This window comes from Pseudorca crassidens, chromosome 4 (genome assembly GCF_039906515.1).
Source record: "Pseudorca crassidens isolate mPseCra1 chromosome 4, mPseCra1.hap1, whole genome shotgun sequence".
In the NCBI taxonomy this organism is placed as follows: Eukaryota; Metazoa; Chordata; class Mammalia; order Artiodactyla; family Delphinidae; genus Pseudorca; species Pseudorca crassidens.
This window is the reverse complement of record NC_090299.1, coordinates 138,328,846-138,356,597: the sequence shown is the minus strand read 5'-3', so window position 1 is coordinate 138,356,597 and position 27,752 is coordinate 138,328,846. Positions and strand designations below refer to the sequence as shown.

The 27,752-nt window shown below is 34.5% G+C and overlaps 1 protein-coding gene across 5 annotated transcripts in view; it reads left to right on the top strand.

The window, feature by feature from the left end:
* RAP1GDS1 (Rap1 GTPase-GDP dissociation stimulator 1) overlaps positions 1-27,752 on the top strand; it is a 258,664-nt gene that overhangs the window by 211,209 nt on the left and 19,703 nt on the right. For 4 of the 5 annotated variants that reach the window (XM_067736915.1, XM_067736911.1, XM_067736913.1 and 1 more), the window contains 7 exons: positions 5,646-5,774; positions 13,103-13,228; positions 22,956-23,099; positions 23,881-24,012; positions 25,209-25,343; positions 26,709-26,834; positions 27,607-27,746. In XM_067736915.1, the coding sequence (XP_067593016.1) occupies positions 5,646-5,774; positions 13,103-13,228; positions 22,956-23,099; positions 23,881-24,012; positions 25,209-25,343; positions 26,709-26,834; positions 27,607-27,746 (932 nt within the window). The remainder of the gene's footprint in view (positions 1-5,645; positions 5,775-13,102; positions 13,229-22,955; positions 23,100-23,880; positions 24,013-25,208; positions 25,344-26,708; positions 26,835-27,606; positions 27,747-27,752) is intronic. The other variant, XM_067736914.1, reaches the window with a different exon arrangement.

Here is a 27,752-nt window from a genome sequence, read left to right as displayed (position 1 = left end):
CAGCAATGCCCTATGAGAGCCCAGACTGGATTTATTTCTCCCAATAAGAGCTACGTAAGCAACAGCTGGCAGTAGTCCTCTTCTAAAAAAACAAAAAACAATTTTAACTTTTAAAAGACCAGTTTGTTTCTGAGATGAAAGCACAGCGTTTTCTTAAATCAGAGTAGATGTATATGTAGAAATCTTTGTAGCAGTATTCATTATAACGAGTTGATCTGTAGTAAATAATTTAACCTGAAGTGAGTCTAGGGAAAAAGTTATCTGCTGGACTAAGACATAATCATTCTAGATGTTATTGGATTGAGAACAGCAAATGGGTGGGCTTCTTAAGAATAATAAAACATTTTTCCTTTCTCTTGTGATTTGCTTTGAGGTTTTTCATTGTTGCTGTGTTTTACATCATACTCACTCATGTACTTTTGTCAGTTATCTCTAGAACTTTTACGAAAGGGAAATTTTGCTCTGTAGAGACTTTTATTTTCAGAACCCAGAAAAAAGCTTTTTCATTTTTTATTGTTAACTTTTAGAAAGCAAGAAATATATAAATGTATTGTTTTTAGACTCATATTCTCAATACTAATGAATCGTGATTCTCTTTCTTTTTTTTCTTTGAAATGGCTGTTTGTCTTGGAAATGTATAACCTGGGGCTTAAATTATAGAGGTAATCTGGGTGCAAAACATATAATGCAGGTTTTGTGTAAAGAGGCCTTTGAAAATCATTGATTTGAAGTTAACTTTAAACAGTCTAAATATTTTTGGTTTCATATCTCAGCACTAGGTTTAGAATAAAAATTCTTCACTTTCCTGATCAATCAACAAAAGTAAGTCATAAGTAACTGAAAAGGAAGTCTTTACTTGTACCTGCACATGTGTATGTATAAAGTTTTTAACCACAAAGCATCCTCTTGGTTGCTGTATTTAAGTCAGTTTACTTTTCAACATTATAATAGATAGAGCTGCAACTTGCTTCAACTTGCAAGTTCTACTTCACTGTTAACCTCATTTCTAATTTTTACTTTTTATATATATTTTTGGAAATGTAGATGTGCCATTAGTAAAGGGCAGTTTTCTTCCATCTTTATTATGCCCCAATGATTTTTATCCAAATTGTATTAGAACTTCTCATCAGGATTTACATTTGCTTGTTTTTATTGTTTCAACTGTATATAATTAATTTGACTGTAGATTAGGTTTTTATGCAATCCTGTAAATAGGAAATGTTGTACTCTTTATACTATAAATAATATACATACTAATGTAGAGACTGTATATTTTGAATTCTGTGTGTGTTATTTTGACACAGTTTCATCATTAAGTCCTATTTATCAATAAGCTTATTGTCTATAAGGGCCATTTCTTAGGAATAAGATAGACGTGTTATAATCTTCTTAAGAAACCTATTCTTTTTAGTAATTGATCAACATAACTTCAGTTGAGTTACTGCAATTCTTGGCATACATTTCTGGACCTATAATCTATACCAACGTTTTAAACATTAAACTTAAAACTCAGGGGGAAAAAGGTTCTTCAACTTGAGATCTTCTCTCCAGATCTCCATTCTTTGGAGTTTCCATGTGTGTGACCTGAAGAACTTGGAACCATTGAAATTCAAATGTAGGTAGGTAAGTGTTCACACCAGCGCATGCGTTGATTGCCTTATATTTCTTTGTATATGCATCTGTATTGCACCCCCTCAGTGCCTTTCTTCCTCTTCCTCCCCATAGATCATGCAGGGCCTGTGTCATCTTGATATTATGTAATTTTGTAATTCTGTATTTTGGTCAGTATTTGTCTGTGTTGTGTGTCAGGAGCAATTTTTAAAAGTCTTCAGACATTTATGACATTGTGCTGTCTAAAGACTGTCTTTCACACATAAGTGTTTGCTGTGTATGGGCCTTGGTTGCATTTTTGTGAATTGTGTTTGTTGAGCTCTGACAACATTCCCTTGGAGTTGCTGGTATTCTTTGAAGGATGCAAAAAGTCTCAGTCTTGAATTATGTTACTTATTTTCTCAAATCTAGAGAATGTGAACTATTTCTGGTTCTAAGGATTTCTTCCAGTTAGTCTTTAATTTAAAAGTCATATTCCTGATACCATTCACAATAGCATGAGTGTCAGCTACTATCCTTTGAAGTCTATTCAAAGCTTTCTTTGGGCAATAAGAAAAAGTGATTCAACTTAATCATTTGCTTCCAGCAATAAGTACTAATACTAATTTATTCCACACAAACAGGACCTCTACTTAACCCTCAAAAAAACTATTTATTGATAACATAGTAAGTTGTAACTGAAATAGGCAAACAGATCTAATCATGAAATATTTTCCTAGGCTTAAGTAGAATTTCTGCTCACATAAGCAAAATGAGATGTTAAGGTGCTTAATTAATGTTATTTCGCTCAAAATATCTGAGCATCACAATCTAGGATTCCTACTGTGCTTTTAATTTTACATTTTTTCTGTTGTCACATCTGCCAAGCATATCATTGAATTTCAGAATCTCTTTTTCCATATTGTTTTTCCAATTCCTATAAAAATCAGGTAATCTGTTGGCAGTGGTTCTTAAACTTTTGATCTCAGAACTCTTTTAGACACTTAAAAATTACTAAAGATCTCAAAGAATTTTTGTTTATATATATGGGTTATATCTATCAATATTTACTATATTGGAAATAAAAGTGACAGTTTTTAAAATTATTTAGTATTGCATTTTACTATCTTAACCTACCATTATAGGTTAAGGTAAATAGCATGTTTTTATGAAAAATAACTTTAAAAATTTTTTTAACAATTGCTGAGAACAGCATTTATTTTACTGTGAATGTATGATGGTAAAGAATACAATGACTACTAATACAATTTGGTGCCACTGACTGCGTTCATTCTAATGCCCCAGCAGTTTTGCCCACTAATGTTTTTGTACCATCAGTGCAAATGTCAATACAGTGAAAAAGGCAAATCAAATCTTGGTATTTTTATGAAAGTAGTTTTGACCTGGTGATCTTCTGAAAGGGTTTTGGGAACTCTACTTTGAGAACCATGTTCTAAGATGCTTGCTTATCTCGAAATGAAAATTTGTACCAACCTGTTTAATTTTTTTCCCTCTTCTGGGCCTCCATTATCAAAGGAGAATGACTTACCTGTAATTGGTATGAACAGATTTTAGAGTTACTTGAGTATAATTTTTGTTTTAGTTACCATCATAGAAATGGATATAAAAGAAAGCACCCAAGTGGTCCAAAATGAGGTCTGTCCATTGGATGACTATATATTTTTCTCTTTACTTGTGTGTGGTATGTGTGTTGTATGTGAGTATACAATCAGTTTGGCTCCTGGGTAGCTTGAAAACACATTTTCATGAAGCAGTGTGATTTTCATGAATTATGGCAATTCACACCATATGCCATTGGGCTATGCTACTTTTTCTGCTGATCTACCACAATTTCAAATATTACTGCTTCAATTTGTATGCCACAGATTGTATGAAACTCTGTAATATTTCTTAACCTTTTGTCCCTCTTATCCCTGGAACCAAAATTCATAATATTGTAAAATTAGAGAGCATTAGAGATGCTAAGTTAAGAGAACATGAAGAATATCTAAGTGGCATTCTCCTGTTGAGTTATCTCCTTCACAAATTTTGTTATTCCTCTAATGTCCCTGGACTGTTGGATTTTTATAGTTTGCACCAATAGTACTGAGGGGGTGTGTGATGCTTACATATATGCAAACACATAGTGGAGTTTGACTTACTCAATGCATGCGCTAGTGCTCACGCTTACGTACCTGAAAATTAATGATTCAGTAGCTCTGCAGTATTTGAAGAGGTAGTCAAAATGAATAAATAAATAAAGTTAAAAATACTGCTAAAGAACAAGAATCTGCAGAGGTGGTCCAATAGTAAGGAACTCTATCTACTGGTAAGTAACCAAAATAATTTCTAATATGGAAAGCTTCTTGGTACATGATCTTTAAAAATACTATAACCACAATACAATATTCTGCCACTATAACACATAGGTATAGTACTATAATAGATATAATATTATAGGTATAACAAGTAATTTGCCTGTAAGATAAGTATTGTGAGTCATTCATTAATTACTAAATTGTAGAGTTAGAAAAAAATATTTAGCATCAAAAGCATAAAAACAAATCATTTAGTTGAATATGTTCTTTTATATCTATCTCCTTTTAGAACAGACTTCATAATTCCATTGTAAATTTTGAAATTGTTTTAGACTATTTGAACTCTAAATGTAAACTTAACTTTGTCTCAGGCCTTGTTTCCTATTCTTGTTTTGGTAATAGGCCCCTTTCTAGTATAAGATGGTCCCCACAGCGGAACCAGATAATATCCATAATTACTGTCAGTTTTCAGGGCTGATAAGCCTCTGTTGGCTGTCTCTTCATACTTCACTCTAAAAGCAGTAAAAATTAAGTACAGAGACCTCCGGGCAAGTAATCAGTTGGCATGTGAGACAGCTCAACCTTGCCTTTATGTTCTTTGCTGACGGTTAAGAACTAAGAAGAGTGACAAAGAGATTAGTACGCAAACTCCGTCAAGGGATGCATGCTAAGAGGAAAATGTGTTCTGTAAGAAACAGATTTTTAATCTTTAAATTCCAAGTAGGTAACTTAAAAGAATTTAGAGAAAATTAACTTGAAAATGGCATATAATTTTTAAAAGGAAAAGAAAAAAATTTTGAAGGCATTCCTTTATCTTTAGATGAGCCAGTTATTAACAGTAATAGTGTTTTGCATAGGCATGTGAGTGTTTGTCTTTCTTCTTAGCTTATTCTAAGAGACAGTACTTCTGGTTTTCATTTTGATTTATTTACCTTCAACTCTACTGCTATAGGTATTCTATTATCATTGTTCATGAAGAGCCATGTGGAAAGCCAAGGCATATTAAGTACTTTAAAACCAATTAGTTTCTTAGAAAATGAAGGCAAGCAATGATGACAAAGCCATATTGACCTCATTCTCTTTACCTCTAAGATGATTGTCACTGTTATTAAGTAAAACTTTGAAAAGAAAAATATTTTAAGTAACCAGATTTTTTTTTTCCTTGTTAAAACTACTTTCCTTCCTAACAGTCATCAAAGAACACTCTGCTGCAAATAAACAATAACCTGTGTGTGTTACATACTTTTCATTCTTTATTATGGAGCAACTATCTTTAAGGGATTCTAAGATTTTTTTTGTCTTAATCTTTATTAAAATTGCTTTTTTTCTTACGCTTTTCATATACTCTGTGACTTCCTGTAATGCAAATGTTACTTTGTCTAACCTTTTAACTTAAAAACCAGTGGTAGTGTTTAATTATTTATACGTTTTAAAACCTGCTCTGTAAAGATATAAGATCATGTTTTTTAAAAAAATTAGTGATTTGACATCTTATTTGAATTATTTTCATTTCTAAGTGTCTTTTAATCATTGAAAAGTTTTAAAATTCAACTCTTCTGAACTAATGTCTTAAACATTTTCGAGGCAGTTATATGAGTGGACTTAATCTTGCTTTACTCTAATTGAAGTAGTGTTGAGTTTGCAATAGAGAGAATAAGAGGTGTTTTCTTCTTACTAATGTCCATTTAATACATAAACATTTCTTTTGTGTTTTGTTGTTGTTTTTTTTTTTTACAGATTCCCTTCAAGCTCAGCTTATCAACATGGGTGTTATTCCTACCTTAGTTAAATTACTGGGCATCCACTGCCAAAATGCAGCTCTTACAGAAATGTGTCTTGTTGCATTTGGCAATTTAGCAGAACTTGGTAAGTCCTAGCCATGAGTCAAAAATGTAATAAACTTATTAATGTACTTATAATAAATTTTCCTTTAGAGGTTAACCTGGGAATCTGTTTATATTAGTTTTTTTTTTTTTTGAAGCATTGTAGATACATTGTTTCAGTGTTAAAAAGTGTAGATCCAATTACATCTTAGGATTGTGTTGTTTATAATTGGAGCTAGTTTGCTTTCCTAATTGCTTTATGTATTAAGGTTTAAAGTTTATACTTGTATACTATTTAATGAAATTGAATATTTAAAATGATCTCCACTTGACTTTGGTATTCTTAACGTGATGGTCTTAAAATCAAGTATTGTATTTCCAGGCCAAAAATAAGGATCTCATAATTTATTATGTTTTGTATGAACTATTTGCTTATCAGGTGAAAAGGAATCTAGCAGACTAAGGTTCTTCCCTCTCTTTTTACAAAATCCAAAAAAATAATAGAGAACTTTTTCATCAGAATATGTTTGTAACAGAATTTGAAAAAAATATGAAAAATCCTTGAAAATCAGAAGGTGGGCAGAAACAGACCAGTGCAGGCAACACAGCCCAGCCCTAACAGAGGGAGGACTGATGACCCCAGCACCCCCATCTCTTTTCCTTGTTTTATTTTTCTCTATATCATGTATATTACCCTTTCTTCTTTTCTCTCCTTCCTCCCCATAATTCTTGATAGAAAGTTACAACTCCTGGTCTAAATCTACCCCACAACCATGTTCATAATAAATTGTTCATCATGGGGACAGTGAAACCAAATGATGTTTCATCATAGCTAAAATAATAGCTATATCAAATGAGTAAATCAATTCTATTAATATCCCCATTTTATAAATAAATAAACAGAAGCACCAGGACTCTAACCTTGGTTTTTCTAACTGAAAGCTCATCTCCTTGCACACTCACATTAAAATCTTGATTTTAGTACTTTACTTTTGCTTTGACTTCAAGTTAAGGGAATAGGGATTATTTATCGGAGTTAATTTTTAGAAGTCATTTTTATTCAGTGGGTCATCTCCTGGCATTTGTGAATGTTTCTTGTCTTCTCTTCTGCTTTTTTCTTTTTCATACTGTCTCATTATTTCCATCATTCAAGTAAGGCCAAGAATGAAACAACGTTCATTTACCATTTTACAAGTTAGTTTCCATTATTAAAATGGAATGTAGGAGTTTGTGTTTAGTATACTTTGTAGAATTAAGACAAAGTATGTTATAATCCCTGATAATGTCATAACCTTTGTAACAGAGACAGACACCAGTTAATATGAGTTACCTGTGTTAAGGTGTCAGGATTTGTTTGGGAAATTGTATAGACCACCTCGATTCTGCATACAGGGAGACCTGGGTCTGTATTAAAAGATGGATATGCACCCAATTTAGTTTGGCCCAATTCCATACTCTGGTCCCAGCTGTTACTGCCCTTACCCCATATGGAGAAAGAAAGTATAAAAGAGAAATACTTCTTCATTTACTAAGACTTCTAGAGTATATATCATGAGTCTGTTATGCCCATGTAATAGCTAAGTTATACATCAACACTGAAATAAAACATGTATGCCCAGGATACATGTTTTCTCTTTTCAGTGTGGGCTTTATTGCCCGCGAGTTAGCAAATCACCTAGTATTATTTTATGGACACAGGTAAAGATCAAGATCATATCACATTTATATCACACACTTCTGAGTATGGCATATCATTAAATGCTAGAGTTACTTTTTGTCAAAATTTCTTAATAAAAATGTTAAATAGCAGAAATTTGTGTGGTTTTGCTCACTAAAGATATAATATAAAGACAAAATATAAAATAATTAAACAATTGCAAACTATTTCATAATTGGGGGCCAAAAAGGAATGTGCAGCTCTATCTTTTTATTCTCTTTCAGTCCTAGTTTATGTGCACACATAATTTTTCTATATTCACAATTATAGCATTAATCCGATTTTAAAGTTTGCAGATTTATTTAACATTATAGATTAAGCAGAATGGGATTTTTTCCTCTTTTTATTTGGCTCCACAATCTTTTATAAATAAAATTGTCTGCTTAAAATATTAGTATTTGGGGGGTTAGAGATGTTAGAATGAAAATCTGCACTTACTTTCACTCTCTTCTGGAAACCAACTAAAACTACAATAGATTCTTTTTTAAATGCAAAACCATCAAGGAAAAGAAAGCGGGGTTGGTGGGGGGACCAAGTAAAGAGGTTAACACAGAAACTTTTTAGAGCCCGGAAAGAAAAGCAAGCAGTAACTCACTTAGCAAAACTTTGAAATCTAAATCCTGAATTGGAAAACCAAGAACTAACCAGTTTGCTCTTTGGAATCTTCAAAAAGTTTAGGATTTGGTGGCATCAAGATTTCTAAACCTTCTTTCCCTTCCCACACTGTGGTAACTAGCCCTTCCCATCTAAGCAGAAGACTGTGTTTACTCTCTGGAGAGACTAAAAATAGAGGGTTTGTACACTGGGGACATCAGACCAAATGAAGTAAGAGGTACCAGAGTACCATTCTGAACACAGTTAAATGAAGGTAGGTATGCTTAATGGTCCCATTTGTCCTTTAGAACGTGGACTTAAAGATGCTTATGTTGGAGTTTCTCTACAAAAGAGCCATCTGACCTACAGGGAATCTTCAGTCAACAAGGCCGCTCATAGATTGGCATTGACATATATACACCAATATGTATAAAATAGGTAACTAGGGCTTCCCTGGTGGCGCAGTGGTTGAGAGTCCACCTGCCAATGCAGGGGACACGGGTTCGTGCCCCGGTCCGGGAGGATCCCACACGCTGCGGAGCGGCTAGGCCCATGAGCCATGGCCTCTGAGCCTGCGCGTCCAGAGCCTGTGCTCCGCAGCGAGAGAGGCCACAACAGTGAGAGGCCCGCGTACTGCCAAAAAAAAAAAAAAAATAGGTAACTAATAAGAACCTGCTGTGTAATATATAAATTAAATAAATAAAACAAGGCCACTCCTACTCATAGATCCTAATCAGTTTTTAGATCCCAGTTAATCGGTGGCAGACAAGCAGAGAGGTGACGACAGCCTGTAAATGGAAGATAAATTAAAAAAAAAGGTAACTCGGAGGAAATAGAAACTATGCAGGATGGGGGTGGGGGATACTCAAACATGCTCAGAGAAATGAGAAAAATGCTGTAATCATGAAACTAACAGGATGCTATTTTTAAAGAAAAGGAACAAATGAAAAAGCTAGAACATTAAAAACAATAGCTAAAATGAAAGCCAATAAAATGTATGGAGAAATATTTATAGATATAAAGCAAAAAACAAGGATATGGAAAGTAGAAGTGAAAATATAGATAGAGGATCAAACGAAGAGTTCTAGAAAGAGGTAAATAGGAGGAAATGGCCAAATAACTCAAGTACCACAAAACTAAAGTATATATTTCTCCAGATTGGAAGAATCTGTCAAATGCCTAGCCTAGCAGATGACAATTAGGCCCCCAGACCATGGCACATCAATGTGAAGTTTTAGAATAATGGGGACAAAGAGAATCTTTTACAGACTTCCAGAGAGAGGGGAAAAAGTTACATAAAAAAGATGGTGAATCAGTAGACGTCAGATGTATCAAAACAACACTGATAACCAGAAGAAAATGGAATATTGTCTTCAAAAATTTGAGGAAAAATTATTTCAAATATAGAATTCTATATGCAAACCATCAGTCAAGTCTGAGGTTACAATAAGGACTTTGTCAAACATGAATGTCTCAAAATTGGTGTCCTGCATCTTTCCTGGAAGCCACTGGAAGATGTGTCCCACCAAAACAAGGGATATAAATAATAAGACTACATAGGAATCAGGAAACAAGAGATACAACAGGAAAATAGGAGTTCCTAGTATTATGGTGACATGAGAGCCCCAAATGGCCTATTTTCAAAGAGTAACCAGTCCAGATTGGGGAAATTCTTTACGAGATGAAATTGATTGAGCACCTAAAGTGAACGAGCTTATTAAGAGAAAACTAGACAACTGACGGAGTGTGGAGTTGAACTAATGTAAGTACATTGAAAACTAAGTAAATGAGAAAAAAAAATTTCCTGGGAAATAAAAGTAATTCCAGGGCAAATGAAATAGTGTATCATTGAAACACTAATTATTGAAATAACCAAAATTACAGTATAATTACAGTGAGAAGATGGAGGGTATTGTGGAGACAAGAAGAAAAGAAAGCTAGTGCTTCATCTTTCATAGTGGGAAGTCAATCAAAACTTAATATAAATACATTATTTAAAGATTTGGAGGTAAATACCAGTGAATTAGCTAAAAGAGCTTTATGTGCTTATTTTTGAAGAAGAAATGGGCAAGGGGTACTCGATTCTGCCGGTAGTGTAAGTATTAGGACTAACTCTTTAAACTCATATATAATTTTGATTTAAAAAAAAAGAAATCCCTTAGGAAATAAACCTTCTTGCTAAAGGTCTGTTAAGGATCCATGGCATTTAATCCAAATATAATGTCCAAGTCATAATTCACACTATCTTTTCTCTGTATCCACCTGCAGGATAAGTACAGGTTTTTTTCGTTAATTCCTATGTTAATCATAGTGCCTTGTTTCCTTGTGCTGGCGAATGACATGAATTACTTAGCAGCAGTGATTTGGTTTCAGTTTAATAAGTAGAAGAATAAAATATGGATTGGAAAAAAGAGTACTAGAACTATTATTTTTTGAAAAGAATAATAGCACATAACTAGATAAATGATGTCTATTTCACCTGTGATTTTATGTTTCATTTTATTTGAAGAATTGTCTGAAACAGGGGAGTAACCACCAGCGTTAAATCATTCCTATTTAAATCAAACTAACCTCCTTTTAGGGTAAGGTGGGCTGACGTTTGTAAACTATGATTTCTGAGGGTTTAGGTAGCCTATCAGAAAAGACACTTAACCCACACTCCTTTTTTTGTGGCACTAAGGAATCCTTACAAGTCTTGGAGTGGATTCTCATCATTTTGGCATAGATGTGGTACATGTGCCAAAAGCAGTGTAACAGTAGAGTGAATCAAAACTGTATTAAGCCATATAAAATTTTATGTTTCTCCATTTTCTTTTAAAGTTGAATTTGTAATATTTTTTATTTGACATTGGCAGAGATTTACCAGAGACTAGAGAGCAGAATATCGCTCTTACATTCATTTACTTGTTCTTTCAGTCACACGTTCATGCAATCAATAAATTTCTTTTGAACACCTGCTCTCTACTGGGCACTATACTGTACACTGTATTTATGGTAGTTAAAATACTATACACTGTCCGTGCCCTCAAAGAACTTATAGTTTAGTGGGTGAGATGGAAATTTATTTTTTAAATGAATTTACAAATAAATAAGCATATAATTTTAAATTATGATAATTGCTAGTATGAGAAAGTAATTGAACAGGGTAAGGAACTAATTTAAATGACAGGCATCGACTCTAGGTGGGAAAGAGCATTTTCAGACAGTCAAAATTTCAAAATATTTATCTCCTATACACAGTACATAGAAGCTTTCTCAGGAAGCTGCTGGAGGATGCCTCCACCAAAACTAAAAATGTGAAGGTGAGAGGACATAGATAATAGAGTATCTGATACAGGAGGGAGAAGAAAGCATCCATCAAGGTGATGAAAAAGGAATTCCAGGATGTCAGCTGTGCCCCACAAACATGGAGAGCAACCAATCTAGGCTGGATTTGGTCAGAATTCTCTGAAAGAAACTTCTAGATAAATTGATAGGATATCTGATGCGCAAAAGAAACTGAGAAGAGGCTTGGAGAGAAATGGAATGGATTCTGGTTGTATTTTGGAGGTAGACTGATAGACCTTGGTTATTCTTTGGCTGTACAGTTGAGTGAGAACAAGTGAGCAGTGACCCCCAGGTTTCTGCCTGCATGGCAGATGGCTAGGTGGCATGTTCCTTCACTAGATTATGGAAGTCTGGAGGAAGAACAGATTTCAGGGGAGTATCAGAAGTCCACTTTAGACATGGAGTTTGGATGCTAGAGAGAGATTCAAATGGAGACGTCAAATGGCCAGTTAAATAAATAGCCTGGAGTCCAGAAGAGGGCTAGAGATATGATTATATAAGCATCAACATATAGGTGCTATTTTATGCTATGGAAGAAGTTAGATTGCCTAGGGTGAGAGTAAGGCTCAAAAAGGTGAGAAGGCAAAGGATCAAGTCCCAAGGAACCACAACAGAATGTATAGAGATCTGGTGCAGGAGGAGGAGCCAGCAAGGGAGACCACAGAATGGAGAGGTGGGCCAAACTAGTCTGAGCTGGGTTTAGGAATGCATGTGAGTTGAGAAAGGAAAGACAGTGTATGTAGACAATGCTGTCAAGAAATTTGTTTGTGAACGGGAACAGATTGGATGGTAGTGAATAAAAGTGGTGTAAAGGGAAGGTGTTTGTTTTTAATATTGCTATTTTTCTGTGAGAAATATTAAAGCACATTTAAACGGTGAGGATGAGGCTCTAGAGTGAGAGGCTGGAGATGGTGAAGAGGAAGAGGGAATGAGGAATTGGCCTTTGATAGAAAAACTTGTTAGGGGCTTCTCTGGTGGCGCAGTGGTTAAGAATCCAACTGCCAATGCATGGGACAGGGGTTCAAGCCCTGGTCCGGGAAGATCCCACATGCTGTGGAGCAACTAAGCCCGTGTGCCACAACTACTGAGCCTGCGCTCTGAAGCCCACAAGCCACAACTGTTGAGCCCACGTGCCACAGCTACTGAAGCCTGCACGCCTAGAGCCCCTGCTCTGCAACAAGAGAAGACACTGCAATGAGAAGCCCGCGCACCGTAACGAAGAGTAGCCCCCGCTCACCGCAACTAGAGAAAGCCGCACGCAGCAAGGAAGACCCAAGGCAGCCAAAAATAAATTTTAAAAATACATAAATTAGAAAGGCATGTCAAGAAGAATGCAAAAGTATACCACCGTATTGGTGTAAAGACAAGTCACCTTTAATTCATCCATGTAAAATGCAGTCTGTTACGAGTAATTTTTCTTCTTTGACTAAAAGCCTTGAAACTATGAATTTATAACAGTAATTTTACTGTTGCTATGATTACCTATATGTTATGCTAGTGAACATTTATTTTATAGCCTTGAATAAAATTGGGCCAGAACATTTTCTTTAAAGACTTAGATGTTTTTCCTCTTCAGGGGCATTTAAAAAAATGGTTTTGATTGTTCCTGTATTTGAAGAGTGTTTGTACTTATCAGTAATGGTAAAAAATGACCAAATATTGAAGGTAATAGAAAACAGTTTCTGGGCTTAATTTTGTTTGCTTACTCTAAATTTTCCTCTTGTTTTTTGCAGAGTCAAGTAAAGAACAGTTTGCCAGTACGAACATTGCTGAAGAGCTGGTAAAACTCTTCAAGAAACAAATAGACCATGATAAGAGGGAAATGGTGTTTGAGGTTCTTGCTCCATTGGCAGAAAACGGTGAGAAAATAAATGCATCTCTTGATTTTTGATCACGTAGGCTTTTTCCATTTTTTTCTAATATTATTTAATTGCCAGCTATTTAACTCAAAATTCTTTTTTTTTTTATTAATGATGTGATAAGTTTTATTTGGGGTATCTCTAACTTCAGCTGCATTATCTACTGCCTAACTATATCTACATTGGCCAAAGCTACTTTCCAAGTTTCTTTGATTTTATAATCTTGGCAAAGATGGTTCTGTAGCTTACACATTCTTATGCCAATCTGGAACAGGCAGCCAGTAGGCTGAACTCCACTTATGTACCCTTGCAGGGCAAAAAGGTCATAAAAGTTGGAGTACCAGGCCTACCAACAGTGTGAACACTGGTAAACTATTTCTGTCTTTGAGCAAAAAATCTTAAGGGATACACTCTAGGAATAAGAGGGAACCAGAGTAAGCAAACCATCCCATACAAATAATTTTTCAAATACAGTGTCTAGCACACAATCAAAGAGGACCAGACACATGAGGAGACAAGACATTGTAAGCAAGAATCAGCACAAAGAACAGGAAACAGCAGCAAATCTCCAGATACTGGAATTATTAGACTTTGACTCAAAACAGGTATGCTTATTATGTTCAGAGAGTTAAAAACAAGCTTAAAATTTTTAGAAGGAAACTAGAAACTATAAAAAGTGGAATGAATAGCAGATTTGAAAAAGAAGCAATTGGAAATTCCTGAATTGAAAAATACAACCAAAATTAAGAACCTAATAGGGCTTCCCTGGTGCTGCAGTGGTTGAGAGTCCACCTGGGGACATGGGTTTGTGCCCCGGTCCAGGAAGATCCCACATGCTGCGGAGCGGCTAGGCCCATGAGCCATGCCGCTGAGCCTGCACGTCTGGAGCCTGTGCTCTGCAATGGGAGAGGCCATAACAGTGAGAGGCCCGTGTACCGCAAAAAAAAAAAAAAAAAAAAATTAAGAACCTAATAGATGAGTTTAACAGCAGATTAAATATAGCTGAATTAGAGAACCAGTGAACTGGAAGATAGATTGGAAGAAAATCCAGAATGAAATATAGAGAAATAAAAGACCCAATATACATAAGAGAGAATAAGAGGTACAGAGTATAAAGTGAGAGGGTCTCATATACATTTTTTGGAGTCCTAGAAGGAGGGCAGATGGGAGGGCAGAAGTTTGAAGAAATTTTGTCAGAACCCTTACCAGAAATTATGAAAGATATCAAAGATTCAAGAAGCCCAATGAATTTAAAACATGATAAAAAGAAATACACATTTCGATACATCATATTGAAATTGCAAAAAAAAAAAAGACAAAAGTTTTAAAAGTAGCCAGGAAAAATATAGATTACCTTAAAAGAGGCAAAAGTTTGACAGCTAACTTCTCAACAGTAGCAATGAAAGCCAGATGACAAATATCTTCTGTGTGCCGAAAGAAAATAAATTCAATCTAAAATTCTAAACCCAGTGAAAATACCCATCAAAACTGAAAGCAAAATGAAGATATTTTCAGGTTAGAAACTGCGAAAGTTCACCACCAATATACCCTTACTAAAGGAAATTATGAAGGATGTTTGTTAGAAAAAAGGAAAATGATTCCAAAAACAAAAGGAAACTGACTCCAGAAGGAAGGTTATAGGTACAAGGGAGGAGAAGGAAGCAAAATAACCCAGTAAATATGTGTGTAAACTCATGAACATTGAATATATAAAATAATAAAAATAATTCACTGTGAAGTTTAAAATGTATATGTGTATTATCTAAAATACACCACAGAATGAGTGTATAAATCTGGAGGGAGGTAAAAGTAGTTAGAGAGTCCCAAAACCCTTGTACTACATGGAGGAAAGTACTATTAGATTCTGGTGAATAAATGATTTCAAATTTTAAGGTGAACTAAAATAATTTTTAAAACCAGTGTGTAACTACCAAACTAATGGAAGGATTTATGGAAAGATTTTTTTTGTTTTAATACCCCATCAATCCTAATTAACAGAAGAGCAGAGAGAAAAGGGAACATGGAACGGGGTAAAAATAGGGCAGAAAAAATAAGCTAGATTTATGACACAGTATTTCATTAATTACATTAAATGTATGTGGCCTGAATGCTTTAGTTAAAAGACTAATCATTAACTGATTTTTTAAAAACCAGCTTTTTTTTTAAACAAGCAACGCTTCTTAAGTATGAGGAGATTTAAAAGGTTGAGATTAAAAAGATTGGAAAAAATATACCATTCAAACCTAAAAAAGGCTGAGGTAGTCATATTAATATCAGATAAAAGAGACTTTAATATTAAAAGACTTGGTAGAGATAAAGAAGGTGACTTTATCATGATAAAAGGTCCAATTCTTGGAAGCTATAAAAATGTACATTATGTCAAAAGATATGAAGCAAAAATATTCAGAACTATGAGGTGCCCTAAATATCCACAAAAATCATTATAGAACAAACATTAAAAAATAGGAATATAGAAAATGTGGGCAACATGATTAAGAAAATTGATTTAATGGATGTATTTTGGAACACTGCACCCTGCTTCAGAGCCCTTTCTTTTCAAGTACATATGAAACATTTAAAACATGTATACTGATGGGAAAAATATCAAAGGATTGCAATCTTAGAGTATGTTCTCTGATCTAAGTGAATTACAATAGTAACTAATAATAAAAAGATAACTAGGAAATCCCCATTTATTTAGATATTAAGAAATACACTTCAGATACCTTGGAGGTCAAAGAAGAATCATGAAGAAAATTAGAACATTTTTCTAATAATGAAAATGAGAACACTATCTCAAATCTTGTGTGTTGCAGGTAAACCCATACTTAGAGGGATTTTTTTTTTTCACTGTAAATGAATAGAAAAGGAAAAAGCTAACATCAGTGAGCTCAGTATTAATCTCAGGTATTGAGAGAGGGAAAACATAAATGAAACCCAAAGAAATTACAATAGAAGGAAGGAAATACAGGAACTGAAATTAATAAAATAGAATATATGTAATGCAATATAAGCATATACTTGCCTATGTTGAGTCTGAAAAGACATCATAAAACTGGTAAATCCCTAGTAGGATTAATCAGGAAAAAAAAAGAGAGAAAGCACAAATAACCAAAATCAAGAAAACAGAGATCTCACTACAGATCTTAAAGATATTCGGAGAATGTTATGAAAATTTGATGCCAATACATTTTCAAGTATGGGTGATATAGAATAGAAAAGCTGAGTAATCTTATCTTAATTTTTTTCCAGAATAGGAAAAGCAGATATACTCACCAATATATTTTGTGAAGCTAATAAAATACCAACAAAGACAATACAAGAATAAAATTTAAAGGCCAGTCTCACCATGAGCATAGATCCAAAATTCCCATAAACTTTAGCAAACAAAATCCAATAATATATTTAAAAATTCATCATCATACCAAATTGGATTTATTCTAGAAATATAAAGTAGTTTAGTATTCCAAATGCAATCAATATAATTCATCACATTAAAACTTAATAAAGGGGAAAAAATCATATGATCTTGTCATTCAGAAAAAGCATTTTAGAAGATTAACCATCCTTCCATGATTTTTAAAAACTCTTTGCAAACCATCACTAGAAGAGAATGAAAAGAATATATAACCAGAAGCCTATAGAAAGCATCATACTGAGTGGTATAACAAAAAGCATTTCCTTTTAAGATTGGGAATAGGAAAGGTCATCCCCATTTTTATTTCTTATTGTATTGTAGGAACTATCCAGTGCTGTAGAGTAAAAAAGAAAGAAAAGATATAGGAAAGAAAGAAATAAAACTATCATTATTCATAGATATGATTATGTATATCAAAAATATACTGGTGGTGCAGTGGTTGAGAGTCCACCTGCCGATGCAGGGGACACGGGTTCGTGCCCCAGTCCGGGAAGATCCCACATGCTGCGGAGGGGCTGGGCCCGTGAGCCATGGCCACTGAGCTTGCGCGTCCGGAGCCTGTGCTCCGCAACGGGAGAGGCCGCAACAGTGAGAGGCCCACGTACCGCAAAAAAAATATATATATATATATATATAGATTAATTTTTAAAATTAGAATTTGGTTGGGTTGCCAGGCAAGACAAAGAAAAACATCTAAAAACCAAAGCATTGTATTTTTACATACCAGCAAAAACAGAAAATATATTTTTAAAAATACACTGTTTACTATAGTATAAAAAATGAAATATTTAAGGGAATTCCCTGGTGGTCCAGTGGTTAGAACTCCTTGCTTCCACTGCCAGGGACCTGGGTTTGACCCTTAGTCACGGAACTAAGATCCTGCAAGCAGTGCGGCGTGGCGAAAAAAAAAAAAAGGAATACTTAAGAATGGACTAATAAAAGATGTGTAATCTAAACAAGGTCTCTCTCCTTGTAGCCTTCTTCCTTAGCCCTTCCCTACCACTGTCTTCCTCAGGCACACCATTTACCAGAGGATTCGACTTTAATGCATGTAATAGATGTGTTTGTGTATGCTTATGTGAAATTGTATTGATATAGTGTCATGAATGTATCTGTTTATAATTTACACAAGTGACATTTTTCTATAAGTTTCCTTGTATTCTTAACTTTAGTTGCTCAACAATATGTTTTAAGAGTTATGCATAACATTCTGTTATATAAGCCTACTTCACTTTAATTATTTATTCTATTTATTCTTAGTTGTCAACAACCCTCATATCCAGCAAATACTGGATTTCGTTGTTCACTTCTTCTTTGCTAGTTGTTCGAAAGCAAGTGTTTCATTTGATTGAACTTACAAATGGAGAGATGACCCATAGTCATTATCCCAGACAGCATTCCAATTCTGCAGAAACCAATACTGACCCAGACAAAGAAATTATTGAAGCCATTGGGTAAAACACATAGATCTGTGTGCCATTTCTTTATGAAGATACCACATTTTGGATTTCTCTTTTTGGGAAATCTAGAGGTTGTGTTGCAATTTCAAGAAGAGTGTGGGACTGTATGAGACAATGACAGTCTTTTAACAGATACAGTTTTGGTGTTATTCTTTTTTTTTTTTTTTTTGCCGTACGTGGGCCTCTCACTGATGTGGCCTCTCCCGTTGCGGAGCACAGGCTCCGGACGCGCAGACCTAGCGGCCATGGCTCACGGGCCTATCCGCTCCATGGCATGTGGGATCTTCCCGGACCGGGGCACGAACCTGTGTCCCCTGCATTGGTAGGCAGACTCTCAACCACTGTGCCACCAGGGAAGCCCATTTTGGTGTTATTCTTTTTAAAAAAACTTTTCCAGTTTAAGCAATAAATGGTTAGAATTGTTACTTTTTAATGTCATCTTGGAAATACCATCAAATGAAATTTGAAAAAAATAAATAAATGTGCAAGGAAACTGTAGAAAGTCATCAAGAGAAATTAAAATCTAAATAAGTGCAAAGCTATATCACTTCCATAGATTGGAAACCTTGATTTTGTAATGATCTTATATCTCACCATATTGATCTGAAGACTTATGGCAGTTCTCATCAAAATCCCAAAGACCAAGAGTAGCCAAGATACTGTGAAAAAGACTAAGGTAGCAGAACTGATTTTATTGCATAACAATAATAAAACTTCATTCTGATAAAACTGTAGTATTTAAAAGACAATGTGGTATTGGTTCAAAGATGGACAAGAAGACCAGTGGAACAGGATAGCCCAGAAACAAATGGATGCATTAGTAGATGTTTATTTTACTAAGAAAAAAAGGTGTCACTGCAAAACTATATTGAAAGGACAATCTTTTTAATAAACAGTGCTGGGAATGGAAAAAAAAACTGTTGGAGACACTCATACAATCCCACTTAATACTATTTTTATTCTTTAAATTTTTTAAAATTTTTATTTATTTTTGGCTGCGTTGGGTCTTCGTTGCTGCGCATGGGTTTTCTCTAGTTGTAACGAGTGGGGGCTACTCTTCATCGTGCTGTGCGGGCTTCTCATTGTGGTGGCTTCTCTTGTTGTGGATCATGGACTGTAGGTGCGCAGGCTCAGTTGTGGCTCGTGGGCTCTAGAGCGCAGGCTCAGTAGTTGTGGCGCATGGGCTTAGTTGCTCAGCAGCACGTGGGATCCTCCCGGACCAGGGGTTGAGCCTGTGTCCCCTGCATTGGTATGCGGATTCTTAACCACTGCAGCACCAGGGAAGTACCAATACTATTTTTTAAATTTCATTTCAGATAGATTATTGACCTGAATGTAAAAGTTGAAACAAGAAAGTTTATCTTAAAATAGGAGAATATCATCACAGCCTTGGAGTACAGAAAGTTTTCTTAAGTCACAAAAAGCTGTAACTATAAAGGAAAAATTTATAAATTTTGTTATTTTAAAAGGAAAAACTTTTATTCCTCAAAGGACACCATTAAGAGTGAAAAGCATGACAGTAGATGAGAATTTATTTACAACACATGTAACCAACAGAGGGCTGATGTGTACAATATATAGAAAAACTCCCTCAAATCATTAAGAAAAATGTACAAAACCCAGTGGGAAAATGTGCAAACGATTTAAGAAGGCAAAAGATAAAATCCAAGTGGCTAATAAACACATGAAAATATGCTCAACTCATTAAAAATCAGGAACTGCAAAATAAAACCACAATAAAATACCACTGTATACTCACCGGAAAGCGATAATACCAAGTGTCGATGAAGGTGTGGAACAGTGGAAACTCATTAAGTGCTGATGGGAGTGTAAATTGGTACAATTTGGAGAACAGTATCTACTGAGTTGGAGATATGCCTTCCCTGTGAGCCAACAATTCCGCTGTTAGGTGTATACCCAGAAATGGGTACATGTGCACCAGGAGCCATTACAAGAATGTTCATAACAGCATTATTTATAATAATGAATAAATGGAAACAACTCATATCCATTAACAGTAGAATAAATAAATTATGGTATATCCATATTATGGAAAAATACACAGTTTTGAAAGAATGAAGACAGCTATAACCAATAGTGTAGATGAATCTTATAATAAACATATTAAAAGGAAAAAGCCAACACTGAAAAATACATATTTTACGATTCCATTTATATGAAGTTACAAAAAAGCTAAAATTAACTATAGTTTTTAGGAATGATTATTTGGTGAAACTATAAAAGTATGGATGTGATTACCTTAAAAAGCATGGTGATTTGAAAGGGAGGGATAAGTGATAGAAAAAAGTAAAGCACAGAGGGGCTTCCAGGGTTGTTGGCAATGAATTTCTTGATCTAGGTGATAGTTACACAGTTATTTACTTAGTAATAATAATTGATTAAGAGTAACGTATATTTTATGCACTCTGCGGCATTTGTGGGCTTTTTTTCACCACTTAGAAAAGATTTTCAAATACACATTTATACACATATACTTGTACATATATATGATACATGTATGTACATATATGTACGTATATATGCAAACGGTGGTGATAAAGATAGATGTCCTTGGGCAGAATGGTATTGATGAATGTGTGCTGGGCTGTCTGCTTTGGCAGAATGCCTCATTAATCCTTTTTAATAAGGCAATTTAAGACTCCCACATATATATGTGATTACAGTTAAACTGTTGAGAGGAAAGATCTGTAAACTTTAATCCTGACACATTTTAAATCTTCTGAATGCCTTAGATCTTATTCTTTAGGAAGAAATTTATTTTTCCTCTCATTTGGTGGTTTGGCCAAATAGGAAATTTTCATTGTGACCTTCAGTCAGTTTTATGCCAGAGAATGACCTGTACCCTTCCTTGCAATATTTCAAAATAACAGTGTTTTTCTCTCTTATTTGTTTTGTCCTCCACTATTTTCACTTGTGTTTTATAACTGTGTTGTGGATTGAATGATACTTTTGAAAACTTGTTTCTGGACTAGCCTTAGCATATCATCCTTGGTTTTCCTTGTATGCAAAGGAGAGTGATTCCAACATTTAAACTGGGATTTGTATAATTCAAGGTTTTTTGTATTTTTAAGGCTTTTTCATTGTGGCTTTCAATTCTAGTCGCCACTCATTTCTACTTCTGTCATTCTGTAACCAAGGAAACTCCCTACTTTCAGCATGGCACAGTGCAAGTATACCTTTTAAAAAAATATTACAGGTTGAATATTCTGTGTATTCTGAAATAATATGCTAAAGAATATCAGCGATCCTAGTGATAGAAAAAAGCCAAACTTTTACACATTAAAATTGTCTGAAAGAACAAGTCTTAAGTATGAAAACAGTCTTTCCAAATAAAAAAGTTTCTTCCAAATAAAAAACTTGAACTGCCATTGCTGTAGATATGTGCATATACAGCTTAGGGAAACTGAAGACTAAAATAAAATCCAGCTAGAAAATAAAATTTAAATTAAATTTATGTGTAACAAATATATTTCTGAGGTCAGTTGATCAGCATTTATCTTAAGCAGTATCAAATATACCCAAAATATTTAAGTAGGCCAATTTAGGTTAAAACACAAAGATGAATGAGGTATATTGGGGGAGACAGATATGGATGCAAATATAAAATCTTCAACGAAGTAAGTTCTATAATGAAAGAATATTTAAGATATTAGTGGTGCAAACAATATCGATTTGATAGGCTCACAGAGTTTGCTATGAAGATAATTTTAAAAAATATAATTGGTATGTAAATTCTGTCTCTAAAATTCCTTAGTTTGTGAGTTATCCATTAGAAAACTTGAAAGTTATTTGTTTCTTTCAGCTTTTATTATGAAAATTTAAAAACCTATTCAGGGGCTTCCCTGGTGGTGCAGTGGTTAAGGATCCGCCTGCCAATGCAGGGGACACGGGTTCGAGCCCTGGTCCGGGAAGATCCCACATGCTGTGGAGCAACTAATCCCGTGCACCACAACTACTGAGCCTGCGCTCTAGAGCCCACGACCCACAACTGCTGAGCCCACGTGCCACAACTACTGAAGCCCACCCGCCTAGAACCCGTGCTCCGCAGCAAGAGAAGCTACCACAATGAGAAGCCCGTGCACCACAACGAAGAGTGGCTCCCGCTCACCACAACTAGAGAACGCCTGCACACAGCAAGGAAGACCCAACGCAGCCAAAAATAAATAAATAAATAAATTTATTTTTTTTAAAAAAAACAACCTATTCAGATGTAGAGAGATTGTAGTATAATGAACCACCATGTACCCATCACCCAAGAAAGCTTCAAATTAATGAAAACCTGAAACGCTTTTTAAAAACATGACTTTCAAGTTCAGAAAGTTACAAATTAATTAACTGCCCTAGAAAAATAACATCTGTACAAATATGAATCCAAATGTAAATACTTGGGATATACTTTGAAATTTACTAATACCTCTTTTTAGTATCTTTGTATTCAAACTCCATTAGTGAATGTGTTTTAACTTTAACAGTTATGTGTGTTTTATTTTAAACAGTGTGCAGTATTTTATAGTATTGCCTTTTAAATGTGAGCATAGTATCTAGAATAACAGTAGAATGATATTACTTACCTTCAGTGCTGAGAATCAATTTGTTTAGTTGCTGCCAGACATTGTGAAAAGTGACATATCAAATAGAAATGAAATAAAGCTTTTGTGTATTTAAGCTGCAGTGTCAGATACTCCCATTTGAAACTCAGATCTTCAGAGGTGTGTTATCTAAATCATACACTTTTTTGGTTTTTTTATAATTCTTTACATTAAATTGCTTATACCAGAATTGCTATTTCATCTCAAATTTTGGTTATTTTGTTCACATTATTCTTTAGATGCTATTAAGCTACAGCTGGTTGAAGCAGGCCTGGTAGAATGTCTACTAGAGATTGTTCAGCAGAAAGTGGATAGTGACAAAGAGGAGGATATTGCTGAGCTCAAAACCGCTTCAGATCTAATGGTTTTATTACTTCTTGGAGGTGAGTTGTAATTTATGCCAACGAAAGAACATGACTGTCAGATATTTAAAAATTTATCGTCTCTTTTATAAATACTATATTAGGCATTTTCTCATTTTCCTGTCACATTTAATCCTGTTGATTTGTTGATTTTGAAACCTTAAATACATCTTCCAGTATTTAAAGAGCTGTCATATAGAAGAGACAGCTGTGGCACCAAAGGACTAAAAGCGAGATGGCTACTTGGGACTTAGACTAGAAAAATTCTAAGCCCTTTTGTCCAGTCTCTGCTAAAAGGTTATTAGAAAAAGAGTCATTACTGGGACTTCCCTGGTGGTGCACTGGTTAAGAATCCGCCTGCCAATGCAGGGGACACGGGTTCGAGCCCTGGTCCGGGAAGATCCCACATGCCACGGAGCAACTAAGCCCATGAGCCACAACTACTGATCCTGCGCTTTGCAGCCTGTGAGCCACAACTACTGAGCCCACGTGCCACAACTGAAGCCCGTGCGCCTAGAGCCCATGCTCTGCAACAAGAAGGCACCACAATGAGAAGCCCGTGCACCACAACGAAGAGTAGTCCCCACTCACCACAACGAGAGAAAGCCCGCGCACAGCAACGAAGACCCAACGCAGCCAAAAATAAATTTATAAATTTATTTAAGAAATAGAGTCATTACTTTTCCCTTTGTGAATTATAGATTGTAAAGTATCTATGTGATTTCCCAATTGGGTATTCAGTTAAGAATAGGGATATGTTACTTCTAAGTATTTTCCTCTTACCTGTTGCATTTACCTCTAGATGAATCCATGCAGAAATTATTTGAAGGAGGAAAAGGTAATGTGTTTCAAAGGGTACTGTCTTGGATTCCATCAAATAACCACCAGCTACAGCTTGCTGGAGCATTGGCAATTGCAAATTTTGCCAGAAATGGTAAGCATATGAGTTCATCCTTATTAAATCAGACCTTCTGTATTTTTAAATTTTGCTTTGCCATAACGTATACTAAACCTAAAACAGTTCAGAAGCGTGTGCAGTATCTGTGTGTAATACTACCTTAATTTTTCAGAAATCTGAAATACTAATATTGACTTTCCCAACAAATTACATATTTTATGCAATTCAACTAAGTTCTAATAGTTTAAAGGTCATGACAGTGATTATGAAGTCTTTCTTTTGAGTACTGTGTACTTCAGAGATGAATAAACTTGAGTCCCATTCTAATAAACATCTGATGTGGGAGGATATACTTTTTTGCCTGGTGATTTTATTTTGGATTTAATAATCTGAGTATTCATTATTGTGCCTCATTTATAGTGTTACACCTATAAAATCTAAGCATGGGTAATCCTCTGGTTTAAGATAGAATATTTACTTAAATAAAATTTCAGAGGCACCAGACCTCCATGTATATTTCTGAAGTCTGACACTTCTGCTATTCCCTCTAGAAACTTATACTGTGTCTAGGAAATACGAGTTATTTTTGTTTTTAATTTGATTTTATTTGAGTATTAACTGTTGTTATAGCATGTTATAATAGATGACTTATTCCATTTTTCCTTCCTTCCTTCTGGGGACCATCATTAACTCCTTAATGATGAAATTAAGACTGGCAAAATATTGATAATTATTGAAGCTAAACGGGGGGTAAATAGTAGTTCGTTATAATATTCTCTCTGCTTTATAAATGTTTCAGAAATTCTGTCTTTAAAAAATAATTTAAATATCAGCCATGATGACAAAATGTAGAGTACTGTCACTGTAACGTTCGCAGAACACTGGCATACTTCACTATAAATGGAAACTACTGGAGGACATTTTAAGCATGTGGTTTCTACTTACTCATCTTCTGATATATTATCAGGAACTCAGCTAGAGACTTTTTTGGCCAGTTTTTTAAAATTTTGGCCAGTTTTTAAAATTTTATCTATTTTAAGAATCTTATAATCGGATTCTCAGTCAGTAAACAAACAAAAAATCTGTAAATCTGATGTAAGAAGGAGATGGAATTCATTTTATTTTCCTATAGCTCCATTTTCCCTAATGTAGATAATGGGCAGGCATCAGTTTTACAAAATATTTATAGATATTTGTAAAGAGGGAAAAAAATGTTTTTTGTTGTTATTTAGATGGAAATTGTATCCATATGGTAGACAATGGAATTGTAGAAAAACTTATGGATTTACTGGACAGACATGTAGAAGATGGAAACGTAACCGTGCAGCACGCGGCACTAAGTGCCCTCAGAAACCTAGCCATTCCAGGTAAGACTTAAGAATGGGAGCCAATGAGATTTATTCTAAAAGTCATCTATGAGATGGGGTGCTTTGAGACAGTTGTATCAGTAGCCTCTTTATTAGCTCAAATGCTTTTATCTCGTTCTCAGTGCAGTCCAATATTTTAATCTATTATTTAAATGAAATTCGTGGTTTCAGTCATAGAAACTGCTCTGAAACAACATCAAAGCCAAGGTCAATAGCTCAGAAAGCAATAGTGCCTACTGTACAGCACAGGGAACTCTACTCAATATTCTGTACTGACCTATATGGGAAAAGAATCTAAAAGAGAGTAGATATATGTATATGTACAACTGATTCACTTTTCTGTAAGCAGAAACTAACACAACATTGTAAATCAACTATACTCCAATAAAAATTAATTAAAAACAAAAAGAATGGGAGCCAACTGTGTAAGAGATAAAGATCTGTCGTTTGGGGAAGATGTTTATGTGATTTGTGGACCTGCCCTCACCAAGAAAAGAAAAATAGTCTTCAGATTGCTTACATTTTTCTTACTAATAAATGGAGATCATATGTTAAAGAAGTTTTCTGAGACTATACAAGCATAATCTTCCTTTTTCAGATTATTCAAATATTCTATTACTTTTTGTGAACTCCTAGATTTTCATCATATTGTATAGTTAAGATTTTTTAAGCATCTTCAGCTGAGGTAAGATAATGGTATCAATTAACAGACTCCCTTAAAGAATGACTTTTAAGAATTCTTTTTCCCTACGAGCAGACACAATTTTTTTAAATAGCCTTAATGTGCCTTTTTGGATTACAAGCCTTTTGAAATCACATTATCACGGGAACTAATACAGGATATAGTTGAAACTATCCTTTTATTCTACTTTCTAAAGGTAAATTTCTGATTAGGTAAAATAGTATAACTATATGAAAATGCAATCTATATAAAATCAATTTGGCTCATGTAGCAGATTAATATTGTTCATTAATGTCTATAATACCTATATTAACAGTTGGGTCCAGGACAGAGGTAAAAAGAAACATTTATCAAAGTTGAGGAATTGTGCTTTTCATAAATAAGAAGGCAACATTATCAGATTTCCTTTACAAATTATTAGTTTATGATTAGATTTTGAAAGCAAGTAAGTGTGATTTTGTATGTTGTGCTCCTGTAGACAAATAGGATACTTATCCCCTAGCCCTCCCATTCCCAGTTCCATTCTTAAAATTAACAGAAAAGTAACAATGTTGTTTTTAAGTAGACAAATATAACATGGGGCCTTAAGATAATAAGACACTCAAAAAATGTATATTGAATTGAATGATTATCATCAAAAATGCTATCATTTTAATCAGTGTTTTTTTTTTCTCTCTCTCTAGTTATAAATAAAGCAAAGATGTTATCAGCTGGCGTCACAGAGGCAGTTTTGAAATTTCTTAAATCTGAAATGCCCCCAGTTCAGTTCAAACTCCTGGGAACATTAAGAATGTTAATAGATGCACAAGGTAAGAGAAATGCTTTCTCAAGGTGCATTTTTGGTATAATAGTCTTAATGTGCCTCTAGTGGAAAAAGGACCTGTTTTTAGCTTTCAGAATTATGTAATCATAAAGATAAGTAGCAAATAAAAGGCAAAAAGAGATTGGTTTTGGAACCCCCATGCATTAATTTCCATGCTTGTTATAATTGACTTTCAATGGAAATTATATTGCATTTCTCTTTATTAGTACATATAATCTGATTTTAGGTTAATTTATTAGTGGTTCTTGAGGGGTTTTTATGTTTTGGCATTTTTTATACCCTTTCTTACCTTGTAAAATTATCAAGTTGCAATACAGTGACAGTCAAAATTTTTTTAAATTTGTTTTGCAAACAGGGAGATCATTTTTCTGTTTACAGAAACAATAATGAAAACCAATCCTTGGGATGAGTTACATTTATTTACTTACTTCTAAATTCTAAACCTTCTCTATACTGATTCCTCAGAGTACTGCTAAAAATTCTTCGGTACAGTTTTCCAAAGTACTAACACACTGCCAGGCTGAGCCAAAAGAGTATAAAGTTGTTTATTTTGTTTTTGTATAACAAAGTCCACAACTGAATAGAAAATCTCAGTAGTCCATCAGATACGGAATATTTGCAGTTCTTGCTTTAATAAAATTGTTGTGTTCTGTTTTCAGACCTGTAATTTTCCTTCACACTCTTACATCTTTACCAGTTACTTCAGTTGATTGCCTATCAGTGATTCATTCCTTTGTGGTTTGCCTTCTTTCCTATAGCAGAAGCTGCTGAACAACTGGGAAAGAATGTTAAATTAGTGGAGCGTTTGGTGGAATGGTGTGAAGCCAAAGATCACGCTGGTGTGATGGGGGAGTCAAACAGACTGCTCTCTGCCCTCATACGACACAGTAAATCAAAAGTAAGT